This window comes from Budorcas taxicolor, chromosome 2 (genome assembly GCF_023091745.1).
Source record: "Budorcas taxicolor isolate Tak-1 chromosome 2, Takin1.1, whole genome shotgun sequence".
NCBI lineage: Eukaryota > Metazoa > Chordata > Mammalia > Artiodactyla > Bovidae > Budorcas > Budorcas taxicolor.
Genome location: NC_068911.1, coordinates 69,759,860 through 69,772,906, shown reverse-complemented (window position 1 = coordinate 69,772,906; position 13,047 = coordinate 69,759,860). Strand labels below are relative to the sequence as shown.

Genomic DNA, 13,047 nt, shown 5'->3' with positions numbered 1-13,047 from the left:
GCCTGCTTTTAATAATCTTTCTATGATGTACAGTCAACTTGCACCTTTTAAGGAGGTCATTTGATTTTTTTTAAGCAAAGAAGCAACACCATTTAGCAGCAATTAAAGCGCCTTCAAGAAGACTTAAAAAAAATACAATATCCAATTAGAAAAGCCATATTTTTAAACATTTGTACAAGAATAAGCTGCTGAAACTTGCTAGTTGAAATATGACATCTGTACAACAATTTACAATAGAGCTAGAAGGGAATTTATCATTATCCTGCATAGAACTGGCCTGCATTTGGTTATATATTGTCACTTTGAATGAACAAGGCCTGGTAACAAAATAAAAATACCTGTTAACAGTTCTAACATGTTGAGAACACTGGAGATACCATAATTTAGTGACTTCAACTGACTGATCTCAAAATAAGCAGCGCACTTTGTCAGAGGTCTAAAGTATCTAGGAACAGCTCTCCCTTTAACATAACCAGTGAAAAGAGCAGACATGTGATTTCAAGGTACAACCTGCTAAAAGCCAGACCAGGCAAATGACAAAGTCTAACTTTGCCCAGAGATTCTCTCACATCCTGTTACTGTACAACACAACTGTCACTGTCATTCCGTTCTTACTTTGGTTAGAGCAGATAAACTGCTGAATGCTGAATAATGTATCCAGGCACTGTATAGTTCTTGTGTTAGAAATATGTCTCATTTTCCATGTGTTTTTAAATAATGAAAAACTACCCTTCGTATTAGAACTCTTGAGTAACAACCAAACGTACTGAAGTATTATAAACGTTATTTACAGTGTTCCCCTCCCCAACAAAAACCACTTTTCTTGAACATGGTATTCCTGTTTCTGTGCAACAGGCAGTCACCCTTCACTGCTTAAGGTTACAGTCAGAAGTGTACATTTATTCAGGGTCCATGATCCACTCTCATACAAATGACTCTATGAAGAACTTCAGTTCACAAACAGTTCTCAACCATATCCTGTGTAAAAAAGAAAACAACAAAAACACTCAAAAGCTCTCAAACTCAAGTGTGCATCTGGAAGCAATTCAAAGACATCATGCCGATTTTGGAGGAAAGTCAGTAAGTAAGTATGCTCGAAGAAGGGGGTGTGGGGGATGCTGTCAGCCCAGCCATGTGTAAGTTGCCTGAAGAATTAGATCTTCTCATGTGTGGGAGAAGGTAGGGGTCATTTGCCAGTTGGTGCACATCAAACCTATCTTCTTTTCGGTATGCCAAACAGCGTCTTATAAAGGCCTTAAAAAAAAAAAGAGCAATTAAAATATTTTCCTTTTCTAAGTATTAATAAACTGATTAATAAACTACAGATGGACACATTTCAGAAAATAGATTTCATTTCACTGGGGGTTCACAGTAAAAACTAGCAATAAAATTATTGCAAATGCAACTCTCAACCTCTAATAGTTCACAGTACTAAATATTATTGATACCACTTATTGCTGGAAAGCTGTATTTCTTTTGTTTAAAAAATTTTTTATGGAGATTAAAATATACATAACATAAAAATGAGCATTTTTAACCCGAGTATACAATTCAGTGACATTAAGTACACTCACACTGCAGTACACTATCACCACTATCCATCTTCAGAACTTTTTCATCATCTAAAACTGAAATCTGTACCTATTAAGCAGTATCTCCCTATTCCTCCTTCCCCCAGCCCTTGGTAACCAGTATGCTCTTTTATGATTTAGCTATTCTAAGCATCTTATGTGCGTGGAATCATGAAACAGTCGTCCTTCTGTGTCTTTCACTTAGCATGATGTTTGAGTCATCCGTGTTGCAGTGTGTGTCGGAATCTCGCTCCTTTTTAAGGGTGATATTCCACTGCATGTATATGCTAGATTTTGTTTGCCCACTTCTCTGTTGGTTGACTTTTGGGTTGCTTCTGCTCTTAATTATTGTGAATGCTGGTGTACAATGTCTGAGTCCTTGCTGCTGCTTTCTTTGGTCTACACCTTTAATATCATATTATATATAAAAACCCTTGTCTACCAATAGTGACAGTTTTACTTCTTCCTTTCTGATTTATATGCCCCTTATTTCTTTTTCTTGCCTAACTGTTCTGGCTAGGACTTCCAGTACAGGCATACCTTGTTCTACTCCACTTTGCAAATACTGTGTTTTTTGTTTTTTTCAAATTGAAGGTTTGTGGCAACCCTGCATCAAACAAACCTACTGGCACCATTTTTCGCACAGCATGTGCTCACTCTGCCACATTTGGTAATCCTAGCAGGCTTTGACTTTGCATCATGATTTATTTGTGGTGGTCATCAGTGACTTGTTACTTCTGTAACTGTTTGGGGGATGCCATGAACTGCGCCCATATAAGACCGCAAGTCTAACTGCTGAAATGACAACAAAGGATTTAGAACATTAAATAAACTTAGCTTCATAAGGCAGTGGCAGGGTTTGAGAGGACTGACTCAATTTTGAAATCATTTTACTCACAGTAGAACTTCTCTCAAAAGCACTGTATGCTACAGAGAAACTGTTCATGAAAGGAAGAGTCCCATCAATGTGAAACTGCCTCAGCATCTCCACCGTGATCAGTAAGCAGCCATCAACAGCAAGGCAAGACCATCCACCAGCAAAAAGGCTGGCTGAAGGTTCAGATGATGTCTATTTAGCAGTTTTTAGCAAGCAAGTATTTTTAATTAAGGTATGTATATTATTTTTTTTAGGTATAATGCTACTGCACTAATTAATAGACAACATTATCATGTAAACATAATTTTATGTGCACCAGAAAACCAAAAATTGTGTGTGACTTCCTTTATTGCAACATTCACCTTATTGCAGTGGTATAGAGTCAGACCCATGCTATCTCTGGGGTATGCCTATAAACTGTGTTGAATATGGAATACTGCATTTCTCCCTACAAAACTCCAGAGTCATCTTTTTCTGAAATTTGTCTTCTGTAAAACAGTCATTCCACTTTACTGTTAATTTAGTTTAGCCAAGAGAATGATGCATTTTTTGCTGTAATATTTTCTCCCTATTGAGCATACAGCACAAAATGAATATAACTATATAACTGGCAGATGAATCAAGAAAAAGCACTTTATCAGAACCTCCGAAGACTCTTCATGCCCACTTTTGGTCACAGGCACTGCCTCTGCCCCAGTCTACTGGAGTAATAGCTATCTGACTTTTAAACACCACAGTTGAGTTTTGTGCCTTTTGAACTTTATGTGAATATCATAATAGATTATGGTCTCTTTAGCCTGCCTGCTTAAAAGACATCATGGACTATATTTGGGTCCTTAAAAACTATCACAACCAAAGGCCTAAGCAGCTCTTTTCCAGAGCAAATCACCAGCCCCTATTGGATAGACTTGCCTGTGGCTGCAGTCCCTTTTGCTTTACTTATTAACAAATGTCGACTTTGTTTTAACCACAAACTTATGAACTAAAAAACTACGTCACAAAATTTATTTACATAAATTTGGTACCTTTGCTTCACTGCTTACAACAGGTTTTACAGGGAACTGGACATCAGTGGCTTTTAATATCGTATTTTCTTGAAGAATGTCTTGCTGAGATTGATTATGACCAAATGGCTTTAAAAGAAATGAATAAAATGTTGAGATATTTATCTCACAAAATATTTAAACAGATATTATCACTGAATCCCTGCAGTACAAATGATTTGTGTTTTAAAAAATCTTAGTTACTTGCAGGTTGGGATGTATTCTCATAGGCTGTAATTGACAGCAGGCTGAGAAAGACCATCTGATCAATCCTCCACATAGCCAAAACACTATAAATAAGCAATTAAGATGAAAACATCAAATATTTTATTCTGAGTGTTTAAAATGTGTAAGAACTTCTTCTTAGTAGAAGAAACTACAAGGTTACTGCTGGCACCTGCTAGCAGATATGGTTTTGAAAACAGCTAGGAGAAGGCAATGGCACCCCACTCCAGCACTCTTGCCTGGAAAATCCCATGGACTGAGGAGCCTGGTGGGCTGCAGTCCATGGGGTTGCTAAGAGTCGGACAGGACTGAGCGACTTCACTTTCACATGTTGGAGAAGGAAATGGCAACCCACTCTAGTGTTCTTGCCTGGAGAATCCCAGGGACGGGGGAGCCTGGTGGGCTGCCGTCTATGGGGTCGCACAGAGTCGGACACGACTAAAGCGACTTAGCAGCAGCAGTGGTGTCCTTTAGTTTGATACAGTTCAAACTAGTTTGAAAAGTAGTGGAAACATCTGTGCACAGTCCAGAGTAACACACCTTGAGCATGACAAATCAAGTTAAATGAAACAGCTCTGGGTTTGGTCCTAACATGCAGTGAATTCCCAGACAAGTCCCTGGATCACTTTTCACACTGATGAAAGGATTGAATGGGATAAGGATTAGATATCCATGGCAGTTTGTAGTTCTGACTTCAATATAAAGAGAGGTTTGAGAAACATTAGGACTAAGTTTGACAGAATTTCCCTGAGGAAGCACAGGGGGAAACATGCTCAGGCCAAATGTGTGTGTGTTTTGGGGGGTTCGGGGAGAATGGGGTAGAGGATGTGAGAAAGTGAAGAAAACAGTTTTGACTCCATTATTTCTAATGCTACAGAAACAATAGCAGTGTTAAGAAGCTGTTGTGACATTAAAGTAATTCTGATCCATGAAAATTTAGTAAGTGATGATATATTTAAGATCACCTAAAAAAAAATGTGTAACTATGGTTCAGGCATCCAAAATGGAGCTGGGTAGCCAATATGGATGTGGTTTCAGACACATTCCTGCATCACAGACAACCTGAACTTTCCAAACCATATCAAACCAAAGGACACTACTAGTTGTTTTCAAAACCAATTAGCAAATGCTAGCTGCAACCTTGCAGTTTAGAAGTCACCCCCACTTTGCAACTATGTGAACAGCACCCTTACTTCTGGCCAGCTCCAATCCTAATTCTTGACAATTTATGTAACCTTGCAGTTTTTTGCTTACAAGCACCGCTCCCTCCTTTGTGTAGAGCTGCAACACAGTTCAAGTGCTTTCTTGGATTATTGCTTCCCAGGCTGTTCCTAACCCCAAATAAACAGCTATTTGGGGTTTGTTGTTGTTGTTCCTGCCTCAACCAGGTCTCCATTCTTGGAATTCTTGACTAAACTGACTTCAAATTAATGAAACTTCAAGAAGAGAAAATTCAACTTCTCTCCATATAGCTGAATCTGCTATACTTTAACTTACCTTTCTACCATAAAGACATTGAAAGAAGATGACTCCAACTGACCACACGTCAACCTTGTTGGAAATCTTTGGTGGTTCCTTTCCAACTACAAAACACTCAGGAGGTAAATACCTAGTTTGGGGTGGGGGGAGGGGTGGAGACAGAAAAAAGGAAAGGATAGTGACAATTTATAACTTAAACCTGTAAATGTAAAATCTTAGAACTTTCATTTTATCCATACATTGAAGGATGTCCTAAACTTTTAAAGCTTTTGTATCATCTGACGCTAGCGCCAAAACAAACAACTTTGTGATAAAGTATGTAAGATACAGTTAACCCTTTAACAACACAGGTTAGAACTGCATGGATCCACTTGCATGAAGATTTTTTTTTAATAGTAAATACTACACACTACACAATCCCTGGGTGGGTGCGTTTCAAGCCTTTGGAGGAACCATGTATATGAAAGGCAACTCTCTAAGCTACTCTCAGATTTTTGACTGTGTGGAGGGCTGGTGCCCCTCATCCCTGCATTGTTTAAGGGTCAATTATAAATGTGTATTATCTATAGAAATGACAAATTATCATTAGAAACTACAGTGTTCTGAGTACCCACTAGGACAAAAAACTCTCCCTATCCCCCTCTTCACCAATGTTCAAACTCTTCCTAAAACACACATCAGCCAGTCCTTTTGTTTAAAGAACCTCAACATCACTCACTAACAAGGTAAGTCCTTTTATCTCTTGCTTGTAACAAGAGATAAAAGGTGTGACATTAAAGACTGTCTTAGTCTAGCAGCAACTTAAATTTCCAAAATCTCGTCCTGACTCCCTCAAAATGGCTGTTGCTGCTAAGTCACTTTAGTCATGTCTGACTCTGTGCGACCCCACTGACGGCAGCCCACCAGGCTCCTCCGTCCATGCGATTTTCCAGGCGAGAGTACTGGAGTGGGTTGCCATTGCCTTCTCCACTCAAACTGGCTAGCCAAAGCCAATTCATTTGGTCCCCACACTGTGCTTCCCCACATGCTTCTGAATATGACCACCTTTTATGCTTGCTTTTACCCCAGTCTGGGCTTCCCCCGGGGCTCAGAGGTTAAAGAATCCGCCTGCAATGGAATCCGCCTGCAATGCAGGAGGATTGGGGGGGTGGGGGGTGGGGTGGTTCAAATCCTGGATTGGGAAGATTCTCTGGAGAAGGGCATGGCAACCCACTCCAGTACTCTTGCCTGGAGAATCCCATGGACAAAGGAGCCTGGTAGGCTACAGTCCATAGGGTCACAAGGAGTCAGGATCTGAAGCAACTTATCATACTCATTTGACACGGTAACCACTCTTTCTTCAAGACCTGCCTATCACAAGCCTTCTCTGCTTCCCTCCAGGGACCTCTGTTACATTAATTCATTAATCTTTCTGCAGTTTTGAATGGTAGCAGCAGCAGAAATATATGGAACATTCAAAAATACTTATCTTTTTAATTTATAAAGTCGTAATTTTAGACAAAGAAAAGGTAAAAATAAGATTGTAATATTTATTTTTACCTTTTAAATAAGTTTAAACAGCTCCACCAGGATGCAAGCATCTCCCCCTGTCTAAAATTTGGATAAACTACAAAGTTCTGAAAAGCAATAATACAGCTAAATGGGAATCTATGGTTTTTTGTTTTATACTCACTATGCTAAAATCATTTAAATTTCAGCAGAATGTTCACAGATGACCAATAGCTTGTATGTGATGTAATCCTTTCCTACCTTCCAAATCAAGTAAAAAGCCAAGTTTGTTCTATGAAAAGTATGCAGTTTCTGTAGGTTTATGTGTGTGTGTAACTGAAACAAGAATGGCTCTTAAACACTATGCTATACTGTCCCTCAAGGTAAAAGGGTGTAAGCAAGGAGAGAAAGTATAGGAATAGATACCAAAGCTTTTCAGGAAAAATGAACAGCAGGATTTACTGAATGCTTGCATTTGAGACCTGAGAGGGAGGAAAAAATAAAACTCACTTTTCTTCTAAGTGATACTGACAGTTAGGGGATGAAAGGCAATTTGTAAAGCCACCATGACACATATTCTAAAAGTCTGTATAGGACATTGTTTACCAAATATATGCCTTAAAAAACTAATATGACTAGAAACTAACCATTTTGGGAAACACTGTTTCTGTAAGAAGTGTAATTCCAGGTTCCTAACATGAATGCAGATGGTGACTGCAGCCATGAAATTAAAAGACGCTCACTCCTTGGAAGGAAAGTTATGACCAACCTAGACAGCATGTTCAAAAGCAGAGATATTACTTTGCCGACTAAGGTCCGTCTAGTCAAGGCTATGGTTTTTCCTGTGGTCATGTATGGATGTGAGAGTTGGACTGTGAAGAAAGCCGAGCACCGAAGAATTGATGCTTTTGAACTGTGGTGTTGGAGAAGACTCTTGAGAGTCCCTTGGACTGCAAGGAGATCCAACCAGTCCATTCTGAAGGAGATCAGCCCTGGGATTTCTTTCGAAGGACTGATGCTAAAGCTGAAACTCCAGTACTTTGGCCATCTCATGTGAAGAGTTGACTTATTGGAAAAGACTCTGATGCTGGGAGGGATTGGGGGCAGGAGAAGAAGGGGACGAGAGAGGATGAGATGGCTGGATGGCATCACTGACTCGATGGTCGTGAGTCTGAGTGAACTCTGGGAGTTGGTGATGGACAGGGAGGCCTGGCGTGCTGCGATTCATGGGGTTGCAAAGAGCTGTACATGACTGAGCAACTGAACTGAACATGGAAATGCCGTGACTGTATCTTTTTCCTGCAGAGCACACTAAACATAAGGGTCCCTGATGCCCATCTGCCAGGGAAATTCCATAGCCTTGCCCTACACTAGGGAAACCAGAGTTGAGAGGGAAACGGCATGTGGGAGACCTGCAAAGGATTATCTTACTTAGAACATGGTTTTAAGCTGTTTTCCACATAATTTAGGGTTCTACCAAGCAACCAGGATTCTAAGATTTCGTGGTGAAAAAAGGAGTCTTGTTGCTGAAAGAAAGTTTCAAGATTACTTACTGATTGAGGGTGCTGACCTTCAAGGAGTTACCAGTTTGAATAATGATTTTCTTTAAACATGTATTTTAAAAATCTATGACATACTGTATTATATTCCTAAAAAAATGCCACAAGCATGATTTTAAAGCTCTAAGATGGCTTTACATGAGTACATGGATATGACTAATCCCTATTCTGAAAAGTAAATATGCATACAAACTTGTAGCATATTCCCTTGCCCAGGCTAACTATGTTCTAGAGATCCTAAAGTCACATGTATGTTTGTAATCACCATTCTGCTCAGTGAGGCTGAGTACAGCTATCTCCCTTCCAATTAAGATTTCACTCCTTTTGCTAATTAATTCATTCTGAAAACTAAACTTTTTTTGAAAATTCACAATGAAGTAATTTTTGTCAACACCTAGGTAACTGTGAAGGAATGGCATTCATTTAGACTCAAGATCAAAAGACCAAGATTGTACCAGATTTTTCTTCTCATTCATGATCAACAAAACATCCATCTCAAACAAAAGTTGTAACCACAAAACCTGTACAGAGAGGGCTTAATATGTACTGCTTTTAATAGCTAAGATGTTAATATTAAGTAGTAGTATTCATAGTAAATGCTCAAAATTCTCCAAGCCAGGCTTCAGTAACACGTGAACCATGACCTTCCAGACGTTCAAACTGGTTTTAGAAAAGGCAGAGGAACCAGAGATCAAATTGCAAACATTCGCTGGATCATTGAAAAAGCAAGGGAGTTCCAGAAAAATATCTATTTCTGTTTTATTGACTATGCCAAAGCCTTTGACTGTGTGGATCACAATAAACTCTGGACAATTCTGAAGAAGATGGAAATACCAGACCACCTGACCTGCCTCTTGAGAAATCTGTATGCAAGTCAGAAAAAAAACAGTTAGAACTGGACATGGAACAACACACTGGTTCCAAATAGGAAAAGGAGTACGTCAAGGCTGTATATTGTCACCCTGCTTATTTAACTTATATGCAGTGTGCATCATGAGAAACGCTGGGCTGGAGAGAGCACACGCTGGAATCAAGATTGCTGGGAGAAATATCAATAACCTCAGATATGCAGATGACACCACCCTTATGGCAGAAAAGTGAAGAAGAACTAAAGAGCCTCTTGATGAAAGTGAAAGAGGAGAGTGAAAAAGTTGGCTTAAAGCTCAACATTCAGAAAACTAAGATCATGGCATCCGGTCCCATCACTTCATGGCAAATAGATGGGGAAACAGTGACAGACTTTATTTCCTTGGAGTCCAACATCACTGCAGATGGTGACTGCAGCCATGAAATTAAGATTCTTGCTCCTTGGAAGAAAAGCTATGACCAACCTAGATAGCATATTAAAAAGCAGAGATGTTACTTTGCCAGCAAAGGTCCATCTAGTTAAGGCTATGGTTTTTCCAGTAGTCATGTATGGATGTGAGAGTTGGACTATAAAGAAAGCTGAGCAGAGAAGAATTGATGCTTTTGAACTGTGGTGTTGGTAAAGACTCTTGAGAGTCCCCTGGACTGCAAGGAGATCCAACCAGTCCATCTTAAAGGAGATCAGTCCTGGGTGTTCATTGGGAGGACTGACATTGAAGCTGAAACTCCAATACTTTGGCCACCTGATGCGAAGAGCTGACTCATTGGAAAGGACTCTGATCCTGGGAAAGATTGAGGGCAAGAGGAGAAGGGGACGACAGAGGATGAGATGGTTGGATGGCATCACTGACTCAATGGACATGAGTTTGTGCAAACTCTGGGAGTTAGTGACGGACAGGGAGGCTTGGCGTGCTACAGTCCATGGGGTCATGAAGAGTCAGACACAACTAAGCTACTGAACTGATTCATAATAAACATCACTCTAACATTACAGAACAAGATTCACAAAATCTCCACATTAGGAATTTCTGGCTGGTAGTCACTGATGCCAAATTTCTCTTCCTCCAGCTTCCTGATATTTACAGTTAAGACAGGAAGAGAAAAGAGGGCTGGTGCCAGTAGTCTCAACTCAGAGGCTTCATATCAGTACTCTTATCACACCACAGTAATCTCAAAGGCACATGAAAATAAACTCTCTTTAAAAAGACTGGGCACTGACCTAGATAATTTTGGCATTTTTAATAATACACTTACCAGTATGTGCCTGCCCCTTGGGAAGTTAGATCCATTCCATCTACACCATAGCTGTCATCATCCATGATCTTGGACAGACCAAAATCAGTGATTTTGATTTCTCCACATGCTGTTCCATCTACCAGGAGGATGTTTCCTAAGAACAAAGTTTATTTAATGATACAAAGATGAAAAAAATGTTTACTATGAAAGCTGATTTGGGGGAAATAAATAATACATTTAATATACATATGCAAAAAATTTAATTATACATTTAAAATATAACTTAAAAATATAGTGATACTATTTTAAAAACACTTCAGATTCTACTAGTATGCCAGTGTCTCTTAAAAACTAAATCACAAAGCATATTTTCAGATAATTATATTCTTTAAAGCTTAAAAATTTAGACAAATTTTATTACTTACCTGGCTTAAGATCATAATGTATAATAGGGGGTTTTATTTCATTGAGATATCTTAGTGCATTTACAATTTGCATTACAATAGACCTAGCTTCTTTCTCTGACATTAACTTATGTTGCTTCAGATAGAAATCCAAGTCATTGCCTTCACAGTATTCTAACACTGTACAAAACCTACAATGGAGAAGAGAAAAAAATCAGACACAAACTATTAGCCACTAATTCAGTCACAATGGACAAATGAGTATTTATATCATCAGTACAGAATAGGGAAAGCAAATGCCAACATGTCTTTTCTTAAAAACTAAGTCTGTTTATATTCACTTACGTATCTGTATCCAAGGAGAAATAGTCATAGAGTTTAACTATTCTGGGGTGATCCAGTTCTTTGTGTATTCTATACTCTCTGCAGGCATGTCTACAAGAAGGAGAGTGTATTAATTCTCCATGACCATTAAATGTATTTTCAAAATTGATAAAAATCAAAGAATTAATATTTACTTGTGGTAGTTTTCCTTCTTCTCATCCCTCCAGCTTTTATTAAGCTGGTGGATCTTCACAGCAGCATATCTTTGTTCATAAAGGTCAAAAGCCTAGGATTAAAGGAACAGAGAAGACTTTGAACCAAAGACCAACTGAAGAGCTCACTTTTTTGGGGGGTAATAATTTTGCAGTAATATGGAACTAGAATATACATTTTTATATTATAAAATATACTACTTTTGGTAGTCATCTCTGCTAAGATTATAGTTCAGTGGCACGTTTATTATCAGAAACAAGATACAAATTTCATGCTGTTAAATCAGTAAACCTTAATGTGAATTTTCATGTTCAAGTTTTATAAACGCCAATATACTGAATTAACATAAAACAATAAAGCTTTAAAAACAAACAAACAAACATAGACCTTCTCCTCTACACTAGCAGCAGCAGCAAGTAGCCAGGAAAACAGGTGACTTTAATAATTTTTTGGTGGATTGGATGAAGCAAACATTTTCCTCTATCTTTTCCTAGAGACTCCATGTTTTTTCCCCACTTGTTTGAAAATTAGTTTATTAAAGTCCTAAACTTTTATTACAAAATTAAATATAACCATATATAATTATCACACCATATGAGCAATTATTCCTTAATCTCAAGATAGGCTGATAATTTGAACAAACCAGTATAAAAACATATTTATTAATAAAGAATGATCAGTATTTTTTAAGGCTTCAGGTGACTTTTTCTTTAAAAAAAAAAACAACACTGCATATCATGAAAGAAATTTATTATTTAGGTTCTACGGTAACTTATATACAAAAAGTGCTCCTTTAAGAAAACACTTAAAAAGCTTACAGATTTATTAGGAAGAAGGTTCATAGCTTCCACTCCCTCTATCAATTTAACCTTAAAATAAGCAGGAGGGGTAAACTGCTTGTCACAAAATTATAAAAGCATGAGATCCAAAATCACAAAGGGTGCAGTAATTAAGAATATTCACTTTGGGGTCAGATAAACTTATTAGATGTGTTACTTTGTGCTAACAAAGTCTGAAAGTTTGGATTGAAGAGAATTAAATGGAGTGAAACATATAAAGTCTTTAGAATAATACATGATTCACAATAAATACCCAATAGACATTAGCTAAGTTAAGTTTTAAACAACAGAAAAGAAAAAAAGTTCAGGTAGGAGAAAGCAAAAAGAACATAAGTTTATTAAAGAACTTACAAGCAATCACAGTAAGAATAAAAAAGTAAAAAAGAAATTCTAAAGTTATCATTAGTGTATACTGATTATAATGTAAGACACATCTTTCAAAGTATACCTTCCCATAAAGCTAAGATGGTAATCATTAAGCAACTGATTCAATATCTTCCACAAAGTCTATTTTTTTATTTACAATCTGCTTTGTTTCCCAAGGGACCTGGCAACAATGAAAGGACTTTGAAGGGGTCAGAGGGAGCTGTCATTAGTATTTAAGTCAACAATAGGGATTTAAGACTTTAGGGCCTCAACAATCTGCATTTTCTAATTTCTATGTAAGATTTTCTTCAAGAGAAAAGTCTCTATTAGCCCCTATCTGTGAGACTAAAAACAGTGGAAATACTACTGTAAGATTTTCAAGAGAAAAGTCTCTAATAGCCCCTATCTGTGAGACTAAAAACAGTGGAAATACTACTGGGCAGTGGCAGAAGACTGTCATGAAAGCTATTAGAAGCAACGGAGGCGGGGCTACTTTTAGGATAAGCCAGTGCTAGCTACAGTGATTTTAGATCCACCGTGAGCTATTATGATCTTT

General features: G+C 38.0%; 1 protein-coding gene across 1 annotated transcript in view; it reads right to left on the bottom strand.

The window, feature by feature from the left end:
- Window positions 1–281: 281 nt before the first annotated feature.
- Window positions 282–13,047, bottom strand: part of TLK1 (tousled like kinase 1) — a 174,860-nt gene continuing 162,094 nt past the window's right edge. Inside the window, exons 15-21 of the mRNA XM_052659646.1 lie at window positions 11,268–11,359; window positions 11,095–11,184; window positions 10,771–10,940; window positions 10,364–10,499; window positions 5,214–5,325; window positions 3,474–3,581; window positions 282–1,254 (exon numbers count right to left, since the gene is read on the bottom strand). Of these exons, the coding sequence (XP_052515606.1) occupies window positions 1,078–1,254; window positions 3,474–3,581; window positions 5,214–5,325; window positions 10,364–10,499; window positions 10,771–10,940; window positions 11,095–11,184; window positions 11,268–11,359 (885 nt within the window). The 3' untranslated portion in view covers window positions 282–1,077. The remainder of the gene's footprint in view (window positions 1,255–3,473; window positions 3,582–5,213; window positions 5,326–10,363; window positions 10,500–10,770; window positions 10,941–11,094; window positions 11,185–11,267; window positions 11,360–13,047) is intronic.